This window comes from Scomber japonicus, chromosome 6 (assembly GCF_027409825.1).
Source record: "Scomber japonicus isolate fScoJap1 chromosome 6, fScoJap1.pri, whole genome shotgun sequence".
NCBI classification, from domain to species: domain Eukaryota; kingdom Metazoa; phylum Chordata; class Actinopteri; order Scombriformes; family Scombridae; genus Scomber; species Scomber japonicus.
The window spans coordinates 3,648,623-3,672,200 of NC_070583.1; the positions used below are offsets into that span (position 1 = coordinate 3,648,623).

The 23,578-nt window shown below is 40.7% G+C and overlaps 4 protein-coding genes across 6 annotated transcripts in view; 1 reads left to right on the plus strand and 3 right to left on the minus strand.

Annotated features, from left to right (window-relative positions):
- The window catches only part of nf1a (neurofibromin 1a), a 93,730-nt gene that overhangs the window by 52,552 nt on the left and 17,600 nt on the right, over nucleotides 1-23,578 (plus strand). For all 3 annotated transcript variants that reach the window (XM_053321333.1, XM_053321335.1, XM_053321334.1), the window contains 6 exons: nucleotides 2,282-2,392; nucleotides 19,481-19,913; nucleotides 20,038-20,378; nucleotides 21,011-21,213; nucleotides 22,199-22,392; nucleotides 22,500-22,640. In XM_053321333.1, the coding sequence (XP_053177308.1) occupies nucleotides 2,282-2,392; nucleotides 19,481-19,913; nucleotides 20,038-20,378; nucleotides 21,011-21,213; nucleotides 22,199-22,392; nucleotides 22,500-22,640 (1,423 nt within the window). The remainder of the gene's footprint in view (nucleotides 1-2,281; nucleotides 2,393-19,480; nucleotides 19,914-20,037; nucleotides 20,379-21,010; nucleotides 21,214-22,198; nucleotides 22,393-22,499; nucleotides 22,641-23,578) is intronic.
- On the minus strand, nucleotides 6,214-10,048 carry omgb (oligodendrocyte myelin glycoprotein b). Its single transcript, XM_053320627.1, has 3 exons — nucleotides 10,044-10,048; nucleotides 8,242-8,445; nucleotides 6,214-7,213 (listed from the first exon to the last, which is right to left on the minus strand). Exons 1-3 carry the CDS (start codon nucleotides 10,046-10,048, stop codon nucleotides 6,214-6,216), a joined length of 1,209 nt encoding a protein of 402 aa, XP_053176602.1.
- On the minus strand, nucleotides 14,084-16,237 carry LOC128360823 (uncharacterized). The gene is made up of 2 exons (XM_053321340.1): nucleotides 16,120-16,237; nucleotides 14,084-15,557 (listed from the first exon to the last, which is right to left on the minus strand). The coding sequence occupies exon 2, from the start codon at nucleotides 15,518-15,520 to the stop codon at nucleotides 14,321-14,323; it is 1,200 nt and encodes a 399-aa protein (XP_053177315.1). The 5' UTR covers nucleotides 15,521-15,557; nucleotides 16,120-16,237; the 3' UTR covers nucleotides 14,084-14,320.
- On the minus strand, nucleotides 17,225-19,245 carry LOC128360825 (uncharacterized). Its single transcript, XM_053321341.1, has 2 exons — nucleotides 19,142-19,245; nucleotides 17,225-18,887 (listed from the first exon to the last, which is right to left on the minus strand). Exons 1-2 carry the CDS (start codon nucleotides 19,199-19,201, stop codon nucleotides 18,240-18,242), a joined length of 708 nt encoding a protein of 235 aa, XP_053177316.1. The 5' UTR covers nucleotides 19,202-19,245; the 3' UTR covers nucleotides 17,225-18,239.

Consider the following 23,578-nt stretch of genomic DNA (forward strand, 5'->3'; position numbering starts at 1 on the left):
TCATTATTTATTCAAGTTTCAACCCAGTCAATAGTGGATTGTCTTCTGACAGTAATACAAAGTTCATTTCAGGTAGCTTTCTCTAGCCTTTAGTTTGTAACTGTGTCACTTCTTCCACCGCTATGAGAAAAACGATGTTAAAAAACATACAATACCAGTCAAAAGTTTGGACACGCTTTCTTCTTCAAGTTAATAGAAAAGTGTGTCCAAACTTTTGACTGGTACTGTATGTATACAACAACAATAAAAAAAATAAAAAAGGACCTTAAAGTGCAGGAGTTCACACAAGGCTGTAGCCAGGATCAAAAACAAAAAACAAAATCACTGCTTATATGCACATTCATTGCAATCCATGATGTATTTATAATACTTTCTTGCTGTGTATTTCTCAGTCATGGTCACTCTTGTGTTCCAGTTCTTTCTCATTTCCAATTTTGCAACTTAAATCAACTCCTATTTCAGTATTCTACAACTTCCATGGTTGCATATTTAAAAATGATAACTGCAATATATTATTTTCTTTGTTTGTTCTTAAAATGCGGAATGGAGCATGGCCTGCTGGGTAAGGGAGAAAAGGACTCATCCAATGAATGAACAGTTTGCAAAATCGGGTCAAGTCCAATTCACAAAAGTAGAAAACATATTTCTGGTGATTTTCAAGTCGCAGTTCACATCTACTGCAGCCAATATTTTTCTGGAAGTGAGCTCTATATAACTGTGACTTAAAAATCTCCAGTAATATTCTGTGTATATTTGTGAATTTGTGATAAATCTACTGACGGAAGCACAACACAGCTGGAGCTGTTTGGTAAGGAAACCAGTTGGGACATAACACCGGTGGATTTCAAGGCCTCACTCCGCCACTGGCTATAGCCGACTACTTTCATTTTGACATGACAGCGGTATCTGCAAGTACGTGTCACGTGACGGTCCATTGATGCTATTTTCAAACAAAAAAATAGCGAGGACATTACCTCGGTGTTCTGAATGGTAGCTACGGCCATGAGTGCACATCAGAGAGAAAAGAAGAAAAAAAGTCTGAGTCTGTGGCTTAAGGAGCTACTTAAGGCCTTCACACAGTTGTTGGTCTCCTCTCTCCCACCACCTCTATGGAGTCCAGGGGGAAGCCACACACTGAGCTAGCTCTTTTTATCAGTCTGTTGAGGCTGTTCTTGTCCCCCTACCCAACACACCACTCCATATGAGACCACAGATACCACCACAGAGTCATAGAAGGTTCTCAGCTGTGGCCTGCACACACCAAAAGATGTACAGATGTGTGTTCAGGTGCACGCACTGTTGCTTTTCGATTTCCTCTTTAAGGCTCACTTTATATAAATTGTAAGTCTGTTTCCTCTTTAAATGTCCTCCAAGCAGAAAAACACCATGCTGTAATGCTCATGTTTGGTGTTTCTCCTGTGCCCACTTCCCTCTAACTAACCCTTTATTAATCATGCACAGCCTTTCTGACACTCTGAAAAAACATCTAGATTAGAGAAGTAAAAAAATACATTCACATCCTCTGATTCTAGCTTTTTAAATGTGAATATTTTATGGTTTTGTTCGTTTGATATTTGACCTTTTTTATATTATATGAATTAAACTCCTCCCCATGAATGAAATAACTGACACATTAAAGTCTGTGTAAAGTAAGATTAAATATGTGTTCTGAGTTTGACATACCACAGAAAATTGTGTTGTTAACCACCCTGCCAAATTTTAATGATTAAAAAAATCACCAAATATGTGAAATTAGGCTTCAAAGTTGTGTAAAATTCAGCCTCTGTCTCTGCTACCAAACGCTGAAGCCCCGCCCCCTACAAAGTGTCACATGTCAATCAAAGTCACCACCTCTACCAGAAACATGGACGCTATGTCTGAGAGCTTTCTGCTGCTAACTCAGCTGCTAGCTTGGCGGCTAATTCAGCTAACTGTACACTGTAGTAGTAGTAGTGTGAGCTGAATGTATTTATACCTCTACAGCAGCAGGGGCGGGTTTATGATTTTCAGACCCGCCCACTAAATCCTGAACACAGAAATGTTGAAACACAGTTTGTGAAGCCTAGCTCCACAATTCAAATCTAAATGGTTGAAATGCTTTTTACACCTTTTTTTTAGAAATACATTTATGACCTATTTAATGTGTTAAGAAGAAAATGTCTGAATTCACTTTACACGGTCTTAACAGATAATGAAAATAATAGTTAGTTGCAGCCCTGTTGTTTTGTCCAGTGGATCATGAAGGTGTGTCTGATGCTCAGCTGTGTGCTTTGTCCTGCAGGCACCAGGTCCATGAGAAGGAGGAGTTCAAAGCCTTGAAGACCCTCAACATCTTCTACCAGGCAGGAACCTCAAAGACCGGCAACCCAGTCTTCTACTACGTGGCCCGCAGGTAAGCCTTTTAGACTGTTTTTTAATTTTTTTAAATGTTATAAGGTACCAGTGAGACAGTGAAATATGATCCAGAAAGTGCAGCTGGACTTGAATGAATGATTCGCAAGACTTCTCAGAAGCTAAAACACTACGCAGCAGTTTGTAGCACTCACAGATCAGATTGAACAACTGGAGAAAGTTATCAGCAGCGACTGTTTTATCTTTCATTGTGATGATCATGATGTAAAGTTTAAATACAGCATTCCACCAGGGATGTTGCAGTTGCATGTATGTGATTGGCTGACACTGTATGATCACCAGAGTCTTCTTTTTTGCTTGTGATTTGCATGTGATAGATAATAATATAGATAATATTCATTTCAGATAACAAAGATGTTTTAAATGAATTAGAGTTCAGACACATTGTTCTGGACATGGAAACACTTTAACCCTAATCTCTCTCCATATTGCTCTGTGAGCTACTATGACTCACAGATAGTGAAGTGTGGGTTTATATTTCCTGTGTGGACGGATACTCCCTCAAAGTCACATTTGATTGACTGAACTTTTGTAAATACCTCTTACACATTTTGAGCAAACATCTGAAACTATTTTACAAAAAGAGAAAAGATGTAATGATGTATATTTGACATATAGTAGAGATAAATAAACAACTAACACAGGGACACAGGATTAAAAATGGAGGGAAAGTCATTTTCATTTTACTGGATCTTAACATTTTGAGTTATACAAGCAGCACCTTTATTGGTGGAAAATCTGTGGTAATCTGTATAAAATCTGCATGAGCAGATTCCGTGTGGGCGTTATGATCACACTGCCCTCATTCACATGGATGAGAGTGCAGCTGTTCACACATTGCAGCCTAAATGCAACAAATACAAAGCTGCCAGAAAAATAAAAAATCCAACACATCATACATACTATTGTTGTGGAAGCTGTGGTATATATGTGGTATATAATATCTACCATATATACTGTATACTACCTGCTGCAGAACTGTGTCAACACACCAACAGATGGATCTTTGAGCATCAAAGTGCAGTGTTGACTTTGCACATAGTAACAGTAACTCTGTCAACTGATGTTTTTTCCGGAGCTTTCAACCATATCACATGGTCTTCAGCAGCATATTTTGTCAACCTCAAACACCACAGTTTGCTTAGTTGTCATGGAGATATTTCTAATGACATCAACAGCATGTCGACTCAGCCGTGCTGAAGTGAAAAAGGTCCCACTTGACTTGTCAAACTAAGTTCATAGCATCCACACAAACCACACACTGGCTGCATTAAATGGTCCAGGTGTCACTCAGTGTGTGTGTCCACAGTTGGCTGGGTGTCAGTTGATGAAGTGTTTCGATGATACTTTGTGGTGATACATGTCCTGTTGTGCAATACGTGACGTTTGTGAGATGTTGACACACAGTGGTTCCATTGACCGCCCAACATCCACTTACTCAAACCAACTTTCATGTTGGTAATGTGTGAAAGTGACATCACATTACCACACTGCCAGCTCTGTGGTTTGTTAAATCAAACGGACTAGAATCTGAAAAGCTGTCTAGTTGAAGGTAGATTTAAATAGAGTATGTAACTGCATACAGAGGAGAGGACAGCTGGAATAGCTGCAGCTTCTAATAAGCTTTAAGAGCAATAGTGTGAACTTGTTACATTATGTCCATGGACTGGCTCCTGTAACTGTTCTCTGTTTGGATACAAAGACATTTAGTTCATCTGCACTCAGCAGCACAGATGTGGGCAGACACACTTAAAAACTCCTAAAAGTGGCTGCTTTAAATTAGTAGTTAATATCACATGTTATGCTTTAGCTGATGGTGAACATCCTTATCAGGAGTTCTGATCATATCCTGGAAAATCAGTAAGTTTCCATAAAGTTAGAAAAAGACATAGTTATGTAGACATTAGTCATGAGCATTAGGTCCATCTTTATTTAGTGACTAAGAAGCTCATCAGTCTGGATTGTAATTATTTTATTATATTGGGCTGCTGTGGCTCAGGAAGTAGAGCATGTCATCCAATAATCAGAAGATTGGTAGTTCGATTCCCGGCTCCTCCACTCCACATGTCCATGTGTTCTTAGGCAAGATACTTAACCCCTAATTGCTTCCAGTGGATGTGTGTGTGTGTATGAATGGTAGTTCTCTCTGAGCAGGTTGACACCCTGTGTGGTAGCTCCTGTTATCAGTGTATGAATGTGTGTATTGTAAAAGCTCTTTGAGTGGTCAAAAGACTAGAAAAGTGCTATATAAATACACTCCATTTACCATTTAGCAGATTTCATTTGAAACACAATTTTAATAATGGAAGTTTAATGTAGATGTATTTTTCAGATTAAAATGAAATAGCTGTTTCAACCTCTTCAGCTCAGTCAATAAATCACACAGACTAGTCACTCTTTTCTTATTTATTACACAAATAGTCTAGTCAGAATATAGTCAGGAGTCTTTCTACTTGGATTAAAAGGATGGTAATGTGTTGCTGTACCAGGTCCTAGTTTAAGGCTCAGGTTCACCATGCTGATAGCTACTGACTCTGCATGTCTGTGTTCAGAGGGAATCATTCAGCTTTTACCAGCATTAGAGGGAGCTGCTGATTCTAAAATCACATTTTTAGTTTAAGTATGTGACTTTTTCCTCTCTATCACTGTCCACACAGCAGCACAAATTCCACTCCCAGTCTGCTACACCTGTCCGTCTTAGCTCACCCTGCTGCTGCACCTCCCAGCTCACTTATCAACTTAACTCCTGACCCAGACCAGTACTTCCTCTGCTGCCATTCAGTGTATGTGACCCTGTCAGGAGCCATGCTGAAAGGGGGGGGGGGGGGGCTTTGTATCTTGACTGGTCAGTTAGAGTATGAAATAGCCCAGTTTAGAATGAAACAGCAGCCCCAACATTCAGAGACACAGTAACAGCTCATTGGATATGACACAACAATCAAAGAGCTACTTCTGGAGTCTTTAACAGTAGATTACAAAACAGATGTTTTTAATGGGCCTGCTTCCTGGATGATTTTGTGTTGTGGTCTTTTTGTGCTTTGGTTATTCTTCTTGGAGTTTATTTAGTTGCATACCATATGAAATAATCAGGGATTCATGATATTATACTGGAACAATGTTTCTAATCTTTTTATTTCACTAACCTACAACTAGTCTATGAAGTCCATGTTTGTTTTACTTACAGTAGCCCTTTATTGTTAACCTTTTCTCTATGTTTCCATAAATGATGCTCCTCAGATGTGGCAATAAGGGGCTGTGGAATGTTAGTGAATATTGTGTGTATTGTCAATCCTTGTTTCACTGCAGCACAAGCATCAGTATTATAAAGAAAGCAGAGAGCACAGCAGACAAGCATTATACTGAGAGTGGAGCGAATCCTGTATTCATATATTTTGAATCGTTTTCTGTCTTGTAAGTTGATACAGTTCGTGGGTGTGTGTATAAGAATGTTGTACATGTTCAGCTAGTTGGTAAGAAGGTGATCAAGTGACAGAAGGCAGTAACAGTCGCAACAGTTTGAGGAGGGGAAATGAACATGGAGGGGAGAGGTGGAGTTAATTGGTCGTACATTCACTGTCCATTATAATCCAGTAAGGTGTGTGTGTGTGTGTGTGTGTGTGTGTGTGTGTGTGTGTGTGTGTGTGTGTGTGTGTGTGTGTGTGTGTGTGTGTGTGTGTGTGTGTGTGTGTGTGTGTGTGTGTGTGTGTGTGTGTGTGTGTGTGTGTGTGTGTGTGTGTGTGTGTGTGTGTGTGTGTGTGTGTGTGTGTGTGTGTGTGTGTGTGTGTGTGTGTGTGTGTCCAGTCAGGCTGTTTTCAGCAGGATGTGACTCATAACTGCAACAGTCAGAGTGACAGTTTGACGAGTCTCACAGAAGAATCCTCCGCCTTTATTCCGTGAGTTGGCTATTTTAGGCTTCTTTGTTGCAGGCTGCGGGTGAGCTGTTGTGCTTGTGTGTGTGGAGAAGCCGTCCAGACCGGTAGCAGACGTCCAGACAAACATCATGTGATCTGAAGACTCTGTCACACTTCTTCTGTCCTGATAGATTCCAGTCTCAAACAGCGCAGACTTGGCCTGGTAGCTAGACGTAGCCTCGGCCGTCCTCGCCGGCGACGGAGGATCGACCTCTTCACTGTTCACATGACTGTTAACCCACAGCGGGGGCTCTGTGAATAATGCAGAGTGCCAGTCCCCCCCTGGGGTCGCCACATGGGCTTGACCACAGATGGGTTTGGTGTGACAGGGGCAGCCTAAGATTGTGGCGCTGGATTGCTCAGCCCAGCTCAGTAGCCTGGTAATGTTCTCTTCCTCCTCACAAGCCCAGGGGTTATCCCCAAGACTCATCAGCTGCAGCCCACCCAGCTTATCAAAGACTCCATCAGGCAGCCAGGAGAAACGGTTAGCGTGGAAGTAGAAGTGAGTCAACCTGGGCAGACGGTCCAAGGATCCAGGCAGGATCTGCACCAGATAGTTATGCGACAGATCAATGCTTTCCAAGTTGTGAGGCATGTTTGTGGGCACAGTCCAAAAGCGGTTGTAACTGAGGTTGAGAGTTTGGAGGCTGGGCAGAGTGTTGTTGATGAAGACCACTCTCTCCAGCTCGTTGTCCGACATGTCCAGCACCTTCAGGTTCCAGTGGTATGCCGTGTCGTTTTTGTCCAGAGAGCGTATGTGATTTCCTGCCGCTCGGAGGTCCCACAGAGAGCGAGGCAGAGCAGGAGGAAGACTCTCCAGACGGTTATAAGACACATCTAGAGTTCTGAGGTGGGCATAGTGGCTGAGCTGGTTGTCCAGATCCTGCAAGCTGACACAAGAATGCAATATATATAAACACACAAACACACACATGTATCTGTGTCTCTGTGTGTACAGTGTTTGCGTAAGATAAGCTGCTTCATGTTACCAGCTAATCTCACATACTGTTCATATTCTGACTCATAATTAGTCTCTACACCAATTCACATTCATAAATTCACCATCAGTCATTAATTAATCCTTAATGAAGCTGTAAGAATGTATTCTATTTATTTATGGGGGGGGGGGGGGGGGGGGATACACATTCACAATCGCTATTTTATAGAATATGATGAAAACAATATGTTCAAATGCTGATGTTTGAATCATTTTAATAAACACAGGTGACTTTTTATATATTTTAATATATAAAAATGTGTATCAGCTGCACAAAAAAAGATGCATTTTACTTCCATTTTTATAGACTGTGGGTCACATTTAAGGCAAAGTCCAGCTAGAAGAAATGTAAAACTTAGTCAAATTTGACCCAGAGTAGTGTGTAAGGGTTAAACAGCTGTAACAAAAAAAAAAAAAAAAAAAAAAAGAGGCCTCAGGTAAGAGATATAGTATAGTGGGAGATGATAACACATAATATAGCAGTAGCTCAAATCAACAAACTGACTGAGTAACTGACATTATTACCAGTAGCTAACATTAGCCACGAGAAGCTGCTGTTCATTACCAGGGCAGACATTTCTAAGCAGTTATGGGTTTTATTTATAAGAGGAGGAAGAATGGTCTATTTCAGTCCTTGCACACCACAGTACGTTAACTTATCATTGTGACACTTTACACTGCGAGTCAGAAAGCAGCTTATGAGGTGATAAGCTGCTCTGCTCTGACTAATTTAGTCATGTGAGAGACCGAATCTTATCTGGGACAGCTACATATTTATATCATTCAACCACCTGTGTTGTTAGTGCACACAGCAAGCAGGCATTTATTTATAGGTCGGATTGAAAATAGAAAGTAACACTACTACATCTTAATAAAGAAAACAATAGATTAGTCCAACAGTGTGTTGCTGTGTCTGCTTACCTGTTAAATGAGAGGTTGAGGAAGTGGATGTTGTGCTGCAGGCCAGGAGGGAGCTTGGTGAGGCCTCGAGAGGAGCAGTCCACCACACGGTGTCCTCTGCTGCAGGAGCACACAGGGGGGCAGATGGACAGCACCCAGCCCCCCAGCAGCCCACACAGCAGCAGGAGCAGCAGACACACAGAGCAGGCAGGCATGGTCAGGGCTCTGAAGTGAGGTAGAGAAAGAGGATGAAGACAGTGATGTTAAATGGGAGACAATGTGAGGGTTTTTTAAATTTCTACATTTATTTGCAGCCAGTAGAATGTTATGATATATAAATGAATAGCTCTCAAATTCCATTGTTTAACTGGTGGTGTAATGTTTCTGCTCCATCTCTTTCACTGTCCAACCTGCTCCAACACTAGAAAACAAGAATCCAAGTTTAAAGTGAGAGTATTGTATTTCTTTACATTGCACCAGGTTAAAGTTCTGTTTATGGTGTCTTCTTAGAATAACACATCATTACAATTATAGTAAAGAGGAATGTCAGAAAAGCTTTATATAATAAGTGACTATGTATTGTATTATTGCAATAAAGTCTAGTGTGGATCTAGACTTAGCACATACAGTAGTTGTTCTGACCATAGTAAGTATTCATAGTGAGATGTTTACATTGTCACTGTGAGCATGTGAGCCTGTTGACATTAGCATTTAGCTCAAAGCACTGCTCCGCTTAAGTAAAACCTCACACAGTCATTTATATTGAGTGAGGAAGAAAGCAGAAACAGTGTTGAGGTTAGTTTCTAATGTTGTTGCATCCATCTTTAATGTGACACTACATTAGGCGAGCCACTTCAAGGTGTGAAAAGTTTTGGCTTACATCATGTTTGATTTTACTTACTGACTACTTTACATGATCAACATTGAAAATCCCACATTTTCAGTATTATTTGAGATTTCTTGATGTGCTCACGTTGAAGAAGAGTTTACCAGCAAACACTAAGATGCTCTTCCTCTAAGCATTCCTGCCAATCACAATAATGAAGTTTGAGACTTTCCTTTCTGTCCATTACTGGTTTGAATCCTGCAGTCTGAGCCCACCTATGATTGATTCATCCGTGTTTTATATTTATGAGCTACAGCAGAAATGGGCGGCTGCAGTCAGTGTCAGCACATCACTTCAACTTCAAGCCATTCATCTGACTGTCCTGCTAGAAGCAGACCTGTGCTAAAGTGGGACACATAGCTTTAGCTTTCTGCTCCTAATGCAATGTATGCGGGTGCTAGTCCTCCTGAGTGCCAACCAGCTTTGAAGCATTGCCAGTGGGACGAGAGATCAGAATGCTGCAGTGAGACTGAATGGATAGAGGACAAGTTCTTGTGTGGAACTGCACACACGGTGCTTTAAAGATTGAAGCTTGCATGTATGTGTGTTTGTGTTTCCAGAGGCAGGAGTGTGTGACATGCTAACACCCTTGAAAGATATTCCAGAAACGTCCTCACACTGTGGCATTATTCAGTCGATGATAGCAGCTAATGCTTGATCTGATCGGGTCTTTCATTACTGAATTCCTCTGCATATTTATTAAAAAATTAAAAAATTAAAAAAAAGAAGCTATAACAGCACCTTTTTCATCTCTACACTGAATATTAATTGAGAAATCTGCATAGTGACAGAGCCTCATGAGCCATCACAACATCACACAGTAGTTTACTGCATCACTATGATTTACAATGAAATACCTCACTGCCCTGCCCATCAGGTGTATGTGGGTCCCCCCCCCCCCCCCCCCCCCTCATCTTGCCATTTTAAAATCACTCACCTCATCCTTTCTAGTGTTTGTCTGTCATCTCTCCTTTTTCCTGTCGTCTCCTCCTCCAGCTCAAGCAGTTTTTTACCCCCCTCGGTTCTTTTATTGGTTGTCTGTTGTTTTGAGAGGTAACACTCTCAAGCTCTTTTTTCTAGCTGTAGTGGATGTTGTGGCGTGGCACTAAACATGTTGCCTGTTAGCGCCAACCCCCATCCTGCTCAATGCTCTGCAGGCTCCCGATGCAGCTGGAGGTCCAGGCTAGGATAGGGAAGGAGAGGTGCATAGAGGAGAGGGGGAGAGAGAGAGAGAGAGAGAGAGAGAGAGAGGGAGAGAGAGAGAGAGAGAATTGCAGCAGCAAGCCGGCCCACTCTGATGCTGATGAGGCAAGCAAGAGCTGGAAGTGTGTGTGTGTGTGTGTGTGTGTGTGTGTGTGAGAGTGTGTGAGAGAGAGAATCTTTCTATATCTAGGCCCTGCATGCCTCACAGCAGCAACTCTCTCTGTCCTGCACATGCACAGACTTGATGACACAATAGCTGCTAATTAGTCATTGTGCGACACAGCACATCATTCTGTTTTCACCGTTTCTCACGGATCACCTTTTTGGTTTTTGTTATAAAAGCTGCACTTCATATTTATATTCACACCAGTAGATCCAGTGACAACATGTGATGGTAAACTTGGCAGAGGACTGTCTCCAGCTTTAAAGCAGTGATAAGTGGTGTTCAGTACCAGGGGAGAAACAAACTGAGTGACTCACCTGTATAGAAAGTTGAGCATCTAACAGTTGATGAGCCACATATTTTTCTCAGCAGTTGTTGGAGATCAAACCAGAGCTAAAAGCAGAGCATTTCTCATTTAAAGTCAGTGTAAAGTAAGAATAAATATGCGTTCTGAGTTTGACATACCACAGAAAAGTGTGTTGTTAACCACCCTGCCAAATTTGAATGATTAAAACAATCACCATATATATGAAATTAGGCTTCAAAGTTGTGTAAAACTCAGCCTCTTTCTCTGCTCCCAAACACTGTGGGAGTGCCCACCGAACCCCACCCCCTATCAAGTGTCACCTGTCAATCAAAGTCACCACATCTACCCGAAACATGGACGCTACGTCTGAGAGCTTCCTGCTACTAGCTCGGCGGTTAGCTCGGCGGTTAAGGCTAACTCGGCGGTGATTTTCAGACCCGCCCACTAAATCCTGAACACAGAAATGTTGAAACACAGTTTGTGAAGCCTAGCTCCACAATTCAAATCTAAATGGTTGAAATGCTTTTTACACCTTTTTTAGAAATACATTTATGACCAATTTAATGTGTTTAGAAGAAAATGCCTGAATTCACTTTACACAGTCTTTAAGCACAGCTGATACAGATTGTTAGCATGGAAAAAAGTCAGATGAGTCAGGATTATTTATTCTTAATGAATGAAAGGTATGCAGTACAGTAATGTGTCTAAACTGTACTGTACACTACAGGATGCACAGCTTGTGACCAGGAGGTTATCTGTTCAGTCCCCTCCCCTCATTACCATTACGGAGGTGTCCTTTAGCAAGGCCCTCCACCCCAGCTGCTCCAGTGGTTAGCAGATCACACCATGGTTGCACTGGGCAGCTTTCAGGTGTGAATATGTGTATCTGTGTGAATGCAAAAGAGAGGTTTTGTGTCAGTGAACCTTCCCTGAATAAATCCTCACTGTACCTTACACAGTTTATGTACCAGAGCAGTGCATTGGCTGCTGTAAAGTGAGCATAACTTAGGCCAGGCTAAGGTGGCTGATCAGTTGATAGTCCTTGGTCTATCAGGTTTTAATAGTAACAATATTGTGGTTTGTGACATCCTGTACACATATTAAACCATAAACACACAAGCCATAGCAGCACTGAACAGAAACTCCTCACACTAACACATTTACTCCTTTCTATTGGGCCCTTATTAAACACATTATACAGTAAAAAGATTCATCTCCATCTGGATCACAACAAGTAATCACAGTACATCATTAGAAATCTTTAAACATTTCTAATGAGGTACTGCAGTTCAATAATGAGGTACTGCAGTTCAATAATGAGGTACTGCAGTTCAATAATGAGGTACTGCAATACCAAATCCACACTGGGAATCACTTCTTCCTTTGTCCACGGCCTCATTTTACAACATCTTTGATTAGAATGTGTGAACACATGTTGTGATATCTGCTAACAAAGTCTTTTGTTTCTGTGGCCAACAAAGCAGTCCACAATACACGGACTTGTTACTTTACTGTTACTTACTTTTTCATCTTGAGTAACTTGACTTATGTGTAGTTGTCTTGTATGACTTAAGGTATAAAGCCACTGACAGTGAGCAGTATGACTTCAGGTATAAAGCCACTGACAGTGAGCAGTAGGTGCAGCTGGGAGCTGAATGCTGAGCACAGGGATGTGGGGATGGAGGATGGAGGAGGAGGAAAAGTCTTTTGCAGCTTGAGGAGCAAATTTGTCATGTAAGCAGAGAATCTGTAATTCTATTTTTTAGACTTATTGCACAAGCTTCACAAAACAATACAGTTAGTTTTGACTAAATGTAATATGTAAGGCAGACATTGAGAAATTTGCCCTGAGGAAAGTCTTAAGAAAGTTTTGAAACAACATACAGTATATAAAATAAAAAGAAGTGTGAGATATACAATGCAACTGACATGCCTGCTATGTAGATGAGTTGTAAGTTAAATCTAGAACATGTAGTCACATTATTAGTCATATGTTAAGCAGTGTGCTCTCCCCTCTGTTGAAAGTTTATTCTCACTGCCATTTATTCCTCTGCTTTTTCTATCCGCTGCAAAACACTATAAACACCAAGCTTTCAACACATGCCCTATTGTTATTTCTATTCTTCCAGTAACAGTCTGAACAGGCAGGGCAGAGAATATAGCATTTCCTACAGTGGGTGTGTGGTGTCCTTACATCTTCAGTAACAGTAACAACAACATGACATGACAAACAGTCATTTGCATCATGCAGGATTGAGGATCTGAAAACGTCTTGTTCATATTTTATGACATTTTACTTCAATTGTGGTATTCTGTTATTGCCACACTGCTGAGCATTACTGTTCCACACAGAGATCCACTGCGGCATTGCAGTAAGTCACTTACCAATAAAACTATACCTGCCTTAAAAGAGGCTCTCCTCCCTCTGAGTCTGATCCACTCACACTGTCTTAAACTGTTATTAGATCCATTGATTGTCTAAAAGTGAATCAGTAACATTCGTAATAGTTAATCATTCATTTATCAAGAAAAAAATACAGTTTCTCAAATGAGATAATGTACTACTACTCTTTTCCTCTTGATGTCACCATTGGGACATGAGGAATTATGATGGTCGCTTTTTTAACATATTATAGACTAAACATTGATCAATTAATTGAAAAACAAATCAACATTGTAACTGAAAAATGACAATGATCATGAGTTTTAGAACATGATTTTATTGCTTCTCCTTTGTTGCCTGATAAAAACCTAAGAAAACTCATTTATTAAAGACGTTCAAGGTTTTACACTTTTAACAGGCTGATAGTAACACTTTGGCTTGGCTGGTTGGCTAATGCGTGCAACTCACAAGAAAACAGACTTTTAGCTAAATGTTCTGTGTGATAATGTGAAAAATATTACTAGTCTAAGTTAATATGTTCAAAAAGCATGACACAAAAGCAAGCAGTAAATGTTAAAATAACTTGTTTCCATTGTGATGTAGTCTGCCCCAAATGATGGCACCAAACACCATTGTGTACATAACTGACTACAAGTAGTTGCATACAGATACACATTTTAGATTTTTACAAAAATACATTCATACAAAAATACTATATTTACACATCTTCTATTTCCTCTTCATTAAATAAATCAATTTTACATTATATCAAGCTAAAGAAACTTAAATATGTATGTGTATATATTGCATATATACATATCTCATCTACTTTTGCTTATGCTGTTAAAATCATACTTATATATTGAATGTGTTTTTTTTCTATACATATTCTGATTTTACTAGACATGCAGTGCAATTAACTACATCTTTTACATCCTATTGTAAAGCCTTATTTCATGAAACAGTGCAGCTTTGTAGAAATAATGGTTTCAGAATCTCAATAGACCAAGTTATCAACTTCTTAAAATACTTTTCACAGTTTGAAGTAATGACATACATCACATCACTTCTGCCTTGTCTTGATGTCCTTCCTGACATCACAGTCAACGTGGAGCCTGAGGGAGTATGATGGATGCAATAGGGGTTTTGGGATTTAGTTCACTGTTCTATAGAGTTTTCTGCAGCTTCAGATTGAGTAGGGGGGTTGGCAGAAACATCTTCACTGAAGTCTGCAGTCTCTGGCTTGTCATTGGTGGACAGCGCATCACTGGTTTGTGAGGAGGTGACTGAGTTTTCAACAGGCTCTGCAGTATCTCCTGTTTTCATTTCAGGATTAAGTTCTGCAGTCCCGTTGCTTTCTTTTACATCATTTTCATCTTCCTCTTTTCCAAATGAACTCCCTTGATTTTTACCTCCAAAGGTACTACCTGCTGGAATCTCTTCTAACTCATCTGCTTCCGGGAGCAAAGACAACCTTTTAGATAGTCTCTGAGGCAGGAAGCTGTTAAAAGAAATTCGGTTAGACGACCTCAGTGATACTTCGCCATTGTCAGCTCCATCCTGTAAAAATGGTGAAGGTCCGGCCCAGTCACTAGTTGTTACCTGCAGCTTCTGAAGCTTCCGTTTCTTGAAATAGATGAACAGGAATCCAGCTATCATGATTGTCAGGGCTCCACCTATAAGCCCTGCCACTACTTTACTGTGGATGCTTTTGTTGTTGGCACTTTCTGGTGGAGGACCTGTTTTTTTCTGTGCCTTGGTGGTGCTTTTGAATGGTGTCCTTGCAGTGGTCTTTGAGATTTTGTAAAAACCCGTGGACTGTGTACCACCACCACTTGTACTTGGAAGTGTGTGTGTAGATACGGGCTTGGTAGATGATATTATAGTAGACACGTGGTTTGTAGACTGTGTCAAACTTGTAAAGGAACGGGTCGTTTTGTCGCTGAAGATTAGGGAGGTCGACGTCTTTCCTGTCTCTTGGCTTTGGGTGGAGCCTCTTAATATCCGAGGTACATTTGTAGGTGCGGCTGGATTGCTTACAACCATTGTTGACGTGACTTCACTGCCTGTCGTTGTGTGACTATCTGGTTGGAGAGTCTTAGAAGGTGTTGTTTGATGTGCTGGCAGTAAAGGTGTAGCATTCGGTGTTGTTTGATGTGCTGGCAGTGAAGGTGTAGCACTGGTGTTCATAGTTTCATTTTTTTTTGTAGTTACGGCAGTGATGATGGATGTTAAGTTGGACATCTCTGGTATCACCTGGTCATGAGTCAACTTTCCTGTTGCCACAGTGGGGAAGTTCTCCTGGCTGTTAGCAGTCAGTGGCAGCATGCATATGAACATTAGGTGTATGACCATCATTTTCGTCTGCCTTGTGGCTGCTTGCTGTGTCTTTGAGCTAGAAGAGATGAAGTTTTTTTATCAGAGATGCACGACATGGAATCTGCACAAATACTGTCTAATGAGGAACTAGTTCAAGGAAGTTTGAGCAGAAAAGAAGAATAGTTGAAATGCAATCTGATGTTGCATAATTTCCTCAAAATGCAACACCAATTAGGCAATGGCTCAAGGTATTTTCGAAGCACTACAGTCAACAGTTTCATTTGATTTGCATTCATATCTCCATTGGTCTTTTAGTTACATTTTCAGTAAATGATCTTAACTAAAGGAGTGATTGAATGACATTATGAGCAGGATTTGATATTTAATCAACTATCACTGTTACACATGGCTCTTAGTTGTCTTTCTTGCAGTTTAGTTGTGGTGGGGCTGTTTTAGCCCATCAAATATATACATGTCCTCTGTTTACACATTTGAATACACTTTACAGTTCAAGTTTGAATACATTTTTGTGTGGACACTTTTTACCATTTTTAGCACCAGCATCAATCTTAAGCACCCCAGATATTCAGCGGATCTAAGACTACATTATCAATTGAAATGATCAAAAATGTACTTACCAATGTTAAAGTCAGAAAACCTCTGTAACCCTTTAGCTGCATCAATCCAGAAAGTATTAAATGTCAGATAGTTGTGGGATTTATATACCCGTTGCGCGCCTGACAGGATGTCCCTTCATTATAAAACAGGAACTGAAGGCATAGAGAGCTTTTCTCTGTTGAAATGTCTGTTGAAAAGTCTTTTCTCATTTACAGGAAGTGTGACATGTGAAACTGATGACAAAAGAACATTCTCAGTCTGCTTGTGCTAAACATAGTTGTTCATGTTTCACATTGAAGCCAGACTACATCAAATCTGTACTGTCAAGAAACACTTGAAAAGTGTTGAACTGAATTAACGTGTTAAAAATGTGTCCAGTAACTTGACTTGAACAATTTCTAAGGCACAAACATTTAAGTTGTACTGTCATGTTCAGATCATGCAGAGCATCAATCATGGTGAGCAGAGTAATAGACGCATGTTGAGGGTTCATCTAGCTTCTATTTTAGCTAGGCATTTGAACATGAAGGGTTATGGGTTATGAATGAAGCACATCTAAATAAAGTGCAAAACACTCTTCAGATCAGAGGTGCTTCCATCTTTATGTTTCAGTTTGCTCTGTTCTGAGCCTGCTTGAATAAATGCATAGTAAGATCATTTAAAATGAACTTTCACAAACACAGACTGCAAATCCTTTCCATGCAACATGACTGGAGTTGAATGCAGTGAATGAAACAGTGATCCAGTTTTCACTGGCAGTACTTAACTATCTGCTCAGACTCACTAGACCAAGAGCCAATAAACTTCAACTCATGCGGTGGAAGTTAAGCCAGTATCTGAACATGGCCGTACCTTCAGTCTTAGCGGAAGAGCAGTGTCAATTCAGCTTGCTTAACTTCTTTCCCAATAATATCATTCCTTGCATAACTTTAAGGTTCTTTCTGCTTACCATATAGTGATAACCCTAACCCTATCAACCTGAGTTATGAATATTGATTTGAAGCACACAAACATTCACACATTGCAAAAGTCAATTTATTTAAAACATTGCATTTAGACTCTTAAAATGCTCTTTTTCCTGTACACAAGCGTTATGACACTACAGTCAGATTAGACAGTGTGCAGTACAGGTAAGAGATCAGAGACGGCTCAACTGACAGAAGCAAAGTTCAACAAAAGTTAAATAAATCAAGGACTCTTGGCAGACAATTTACCAAACTTTCTGACATTTGTTCATTTCAACACAGGTTTTTTCAACACATAAGATCCCTGGTGTCAAATCCAAGGCTAGATCTTAGGATCTTGTTCGTACAAATCAACATGTATTGATTTACACTTGTTGGTCTACCTTTAAGTCTGTTTTTTTAAATTACAATCTTCACTCAGTTATGTAATTAAACAAGAAAATTAGGCCAAATCAAGCAGCCTTACAATGACTCAAATTTGCTAAGCAAGTGCATAGAGAAAGAAGTGTATCATGTTAGATGTTTAAAGTTCTACCTAACTGATCCTCATGAAAAATGTACATCTCACTGTTCAAAATGTTCTGTTCTTAAGTTGGCCAAGAAGACCTTTTTGCCATTTTACTTTTGAATAAAGACTTGCCTAAAGTATTTAAAATAAGAGGTGTTTTATGTACTTCACATTTTTTTCTAATAGTTTGAACTAGTAGCATCATAAATAAAACTATCTACACATTTTACTTATGCTGAGAATCAAACCTCAATACATTTCTGCTACCTACCGAATTGTCTGGAGCATCAAAAACCACAGTCCCAAAAGCTGGTATCAAATGCTTTCTCAAATTGGTAATTATAGTAATCTTTGATTTAGATTAAAATATTGAGCTATCTTATATTTGAGAACTTGTCTTATTTAATGAATAAAAAAGGTTCATGTAGAAAAATGTGTTTACATCTCTCATAATAATGTATCAAAAGATAAAATTCTGGTATTATATCGGCAAGTATCTAAAGTTTCAAATAATACCCAGGCAGCTCTTAATTTTACTGAGGTCGTAATCAAATTCTGTGAGATTAAATAAATTGCAAAGTAAGTGGATGACCCACTGTACATCAGCTGAACTGAGTGGTTACAGTCTGTGTCTGGGGCTGCAATTTACCATCATGAGGTTACCTCCTCACACAACAAGGGGCATATTCTCTAGATCCTTGGGAACTTCCAGACAGGAGTCCCTGGAGCTGGAGCTTTGCATCTGACTGGCCTTTTCCTCAGGATCAAAAGCCATCGCAGTCGCCCCTTCCTCAAATCCTGCCTCAGCCCCCTCGTATGGCTCTTCTATTTCAGGCTGCCTATCCTCCTCCATCCTGCTGTCTGCTTTCACCTCCTCAAGCATGACACTGGCATCACATGGCCCAACCAGTCCTTCGACCTCGGGCAGGTCAGTGCCCCAGTAGCCCGTACCACTCACCAAGTCTAAGTTGGAACGGGAGGCCCGAGGAGCATTAACCCGCCGCTGAAGTTGGCAGACCTGGCATGCCAGTACCACAGTAGCAACCAGAAGGCACACTATCAGCCCCCCTGCTGAACCTATAGCAATCAGTTCCATCTCACTGTTAATCAAGCAGTCGACTCGGGGGCAGTTGTTGTCCCCGTCAGAGTTTGTGTCATTGGGAGGGAGGGATGTCATAAGGGTTGAGGTGCCACTTGTAATTGTGCCTTCGCTTGGTTTCATGGTTGAAGATGTTTCATTAGTAAGACAGAACGTCAGCTGGTTGAGCAGGAGAAACCACAAGAGAGAACTTCTCGTGCCACTTTCCATTGTGCTCTGAAATTAAGAGGAAGCTTTTTTAAGAGTAAATCCAATTTAAAAATTCAAACTTTCAGCATGACTTACCTGTGTGCTTCTGAACAGTTAAAGGTCAATTTGAATACTCTTGTGATGAAGCTTAAGTACTTAAGAAATGCCATTGCAAAGATTTCATACTAGATACTTGATTTTACAATTATATTTCCACAAGATTTCACATTTCATTTGATTCAAAGAAAGAAACTGCATGATGTTGTATTGACAATACTTACTAGAAGTAGTCTTGTGTGGAGGACTGAAGTGAGGACTGAAGTGAAGCACCTGCTGCACATAGACTCTTAAGATGTTGTGAACTCACTTCCTGACCTTGTGTGTGGGTCTTTGGGCAGGTTATTTATGGCCTCTGGCTTGTTACCACAGGTGCTGAAAATGTCTTACAAGAAAAGAGACAGAAAAGAAAAGAACCGTCTAACGAAGACTGCCTTCAGTACTATCACATGCACACTATACTATACATTTTTAGGCAAGCTTATGTGTAGACACTTCAATCAAAACATGAATGCTTGAATTTGAAAATGGCCTTTCTGATTTTCTTCATCTAATTTCTTTAGATTCAAAACAGGCCAGATCAATGGTGACCTGCTCATCTACCACGTACTCCTCACCCTTAAACCTTACTACGCCAAGCCCTACGAGATTGTGGTAGACTTAACGCATGTGGGACCCAGCAATCGCTTCAAGACAGACTTCCTATCCAAATGGTTTGTGGTCTTTCCTGGCTTTGCCTATGAGAATGTAGCTGCTGTCTACGTCTACAACTGCAACACCTGGGTGAGGGAGTACACCAAGTACCATGAGCGGCTGCTGACTGGCTTAAAAGGCAGCAAGAGGCTCCAGTTCATTGACTCTCCAGCTAGGCTAGCTGAACACATCGAGCCTGATCAACAGAAGCTGCCTGCAGCCACACTGACCCTGGAGGAAGATCTCAAAGTGTTCCATAATGCCCTCAAGCTGGCCCACAAAGACACCAAAGTCTCAATAAAGGTGAGGTTGGAGCCATAACCGAAAAAGTCCTCAATACCTAGACTGAAAGGATTGGGTAAGAGGGTGTTAGAAAGATCACATGAGAGTTTTTTTCCCTGAAACAATGTGTTTTCTTGTTGATCAGGTCGGCTCAACAGCAGTGCAGGTGACCTCAGCCGAGCGGACTCGTGTCCTCGGCCAGCCCGTCTTCCTAAACGATGTCTACTATGCCTCAGAGATCGAAGAGATTTGCCTGGTTGATGAAAGTCAGTTCACTCTCACTATGGCCAACCAGGGCACACCGCTCACATTCATGCACCAGGAGTGTGACGCCATCGTCCAGTCCATCATCCATATCCGCACACGCTGGGAGCTATCACAACCCGACTCAATCCCCCAGCACACCAAAATCCGGCCAAAAGACGTTCCTGGTACTCTCCTCAACATCGCTCTACTCAACCTGGGCAGTTCCGACCCCAGCCTCAGGTCAGTTAGCATGGCATTTGGAGTTCCATTAAGCAAGATTCTTTTTACCTTTACAATGAAAAAAGTGGGACCACGGTTGTTATTTCTGCTGTATGGTTTACACATAGCCTAGATTTTACTATATAGCCAAAAGTGTATGGACAACCTGCATTGATGTCATGTCATTCCAAAACCACAGGCAACAATGTGCTTTTAGCCACAAGTACATGTTAATCATGAGTTGGCTCACAGTCAGAACTCTGTGAAGGCCAGCCAAGTTCTTCCACACCAAACTGTGAAACCATTTCTTTATGTACCTGGCTTTGAGCATCATGTTGAAAGGCAAGGTCCTTCTTATAACTAATGTGGCAGCAGTTGTAAGCAACCCACTGTCTCAGACCAAGTAATGTTTTACTATATGGTGTTGTTTGTGTAGGCTCAGGGCTTTAAACTCCTTCATTTATTATATTTCAATGAAAACCAAGAACATTCTTACGTCATTCTTTACCTTTTACAATCGTCCATTCAGCATTATATAGTAAATGACCAGCTGTTATTTTCATTTTCTGCTAAACAACTAAGGAATGATAAAAATGTGAAACTGCACATGGCAAAGCTCAACACCACTGACTTGTTGTCTATCCTCCACTCAGGTCTGCAGCTTACAATCTACTGTGTGCTTTGACCTGCACCTTCAACTTAAAGATAGAAGGCCAGCTGCTGGAGACATCGGGCCTCTGCATCCCAGCCAACAACACCCTCTTCATTGTGTCCATCAGCAAAACTCTGGCTGCCAATGAGCCCCATCTCACACTAGAGTTTCTAGAAGAGTGCATCTCTGGCTTCAGCAAGTCCAGTACGTCCCCTCAACACAGCTGCTAGCACATACACATTGTCATACAGCTGTATCACTTTATACTAACATATAATAGCTATCTCTGCTCATATGCAATTCTAAACATCTGTAACGCTGATTCCAGACAGGGTATCTTTCTTTGGGTACCAGACATGTACAATCTATAAACTTTAGTATATTCATCATATACAATAGGTATCAGTTTAGCTGGAGTAGAAAACTGACTGGTACCCCATTTAGAGAACCACAGTTCATACAAAAGCTCTCCTAGAGACCATCTTGTTCTTAAATACAGCTGAAACAAGCAGTTTGGACTCTGTGCTCCTACCAGCTTTATAGATATAGAATAAAAACAGCACTTACTTCACTAGTAATGAAAATCCTGGATACACTCAAAAGTAATTATTTATTTTAGTGCCTGCCTCTTTAAGGCCCCCCTCCCAATGAGCTCACGCTATTCTGATTGGCCAAGGGCCAAGTCTGCTGAGGACTTCTGCCAGCTCCAGAGACAGTGTAAACAAACAATAGTGGTCAGATTTAACTTCTTTTCTCAAAATATGAACTTCTCAAATCCATCCAAACACATTGGAGCCAGAATCTATTCGAAATTATGAGAGTGGACAAAGTGGAGAACACATGGATGAACCTCAGCAGCAGAGACTAGAAAACAGGCATGTACTGTAGGATGATCTGGCATCAGGTCAACAGGGTCAAACAAAGTATGATGTTTGTCAGATGTGACAAAACTCCCGAGAAAAAGAAATTATACAACAGTTTTCACAGGAGGAGAAGGACTAATAACTATAACCACTGACCTTTATCTGTAAAATTGGTAGAGTGCCCCCTTCAGAGGAAATGTTATAGAAAGTGGTAAAGATAGGGGGTTTTAACAAAGAAAATAAAGTTCATTAGTATGAGCTAATCCAAATAACTGACAATAAAAAAGAGGAAACCTATTTCATTCACAAATGATGCTGTTCTGCAGGTATTGAGCTGAAGCATCTCTGTCTGGAGTACATGACACCCTGGCTGCAAAACCTGGTTCGCTTTTGTAAACACAACGACGATGCCAAGCGCCAGCGTGTCACTGCTATTTTGGACAAACTCATCACCATGACCATCAATGAAAAACAGATGTATCCCTCTATTCAGGCCAAGATCTGGGGCAGCTTGGGCCAGGTGAGTCCACCACTGTAACACTACCTCTACTTCTGCAACTGATGGAACACTTTTATTATAGAGAGTTGCTGTGAATCTGACCTGTAGCACTTTGACTGCTCCCTCAGATAACAGACCTGCTGGACGTAGTGTTGGACAGCTTTATTAAGACCAGTGCTACAGGAGGCCTGGGCTCCATCAAGGCGGAGGTCATGGCTGATACAGCAGTGGCTCTGGCTTCAGGGAATGTCAAACTGGTCTCCAGCAAGGTGAGACACTGAGCTAGTACCTACTGGAATGATGTCTTCATGTTATTATGTACACCTTCATGGAAATCTGAAGATGTTGATGACCTCCACTACACTTTTTACCAGGCTTTAAAACAAGCTACTCAGCACGTTATATTTATACTGACCTTAATATTACATTCAGGTTAAATAATGTTAAATGGACGTTTCATATTTAGTAACTAAACATAATCATCTAATCAACATCTAAAATATTAACAAAAAACGGATCTATTACGGCATTGAAATAGTTTTATTCATTATAGCTCGGGGACTACTTGGCAACGGTTAATGCATATTTATCAGAGGTTTAGTGTCTGTACTTATTCGACACTGATGTGAGGAATCATCAGTAAATATTATAATTTAATACTTACCAACTGAAGAAATAAATCCAAAGCAGTAAATCACTCCTGACTCCAAAGCGACAAACTCATCCACTCACTATCCATCATCTGTGTGCTCTGTATCCCAACTCAGCCCGCTACTCAGAAAAACAAACACAACATACACAGGCAGACACAATAGAAAAGCCAGGCCCTGGCTCCGATTATGGCAGACACCAGTACAGCACTGAATGGTGGCCATTGTGAAGACTGTTGCCTAAGAAAAGTCAGTCAGTGTTTAACTTGAAGTGCTTATCCTCACTGATGTTCTATAGTTCAACCACAGTGTTGTAGTGGATGGAAGAATATTAAATTGACCACTGCACATAGTTGTTGGAGCATACATAAGTCTTAATGCTGGTGTTATCTGCAGGGCTGCTGTCTGATGTCATGGCAGGACAACCTACTGAGCACAATGGAGCCTTGTCTGCAGCTTGAACTCTTTGTCACCCAGTGACAAATGCTATTTTCCATGCAGTTATAACTCATATGTATCAGCTCTATATCCAAACCCACATGAAAGTGTTCAGTTCG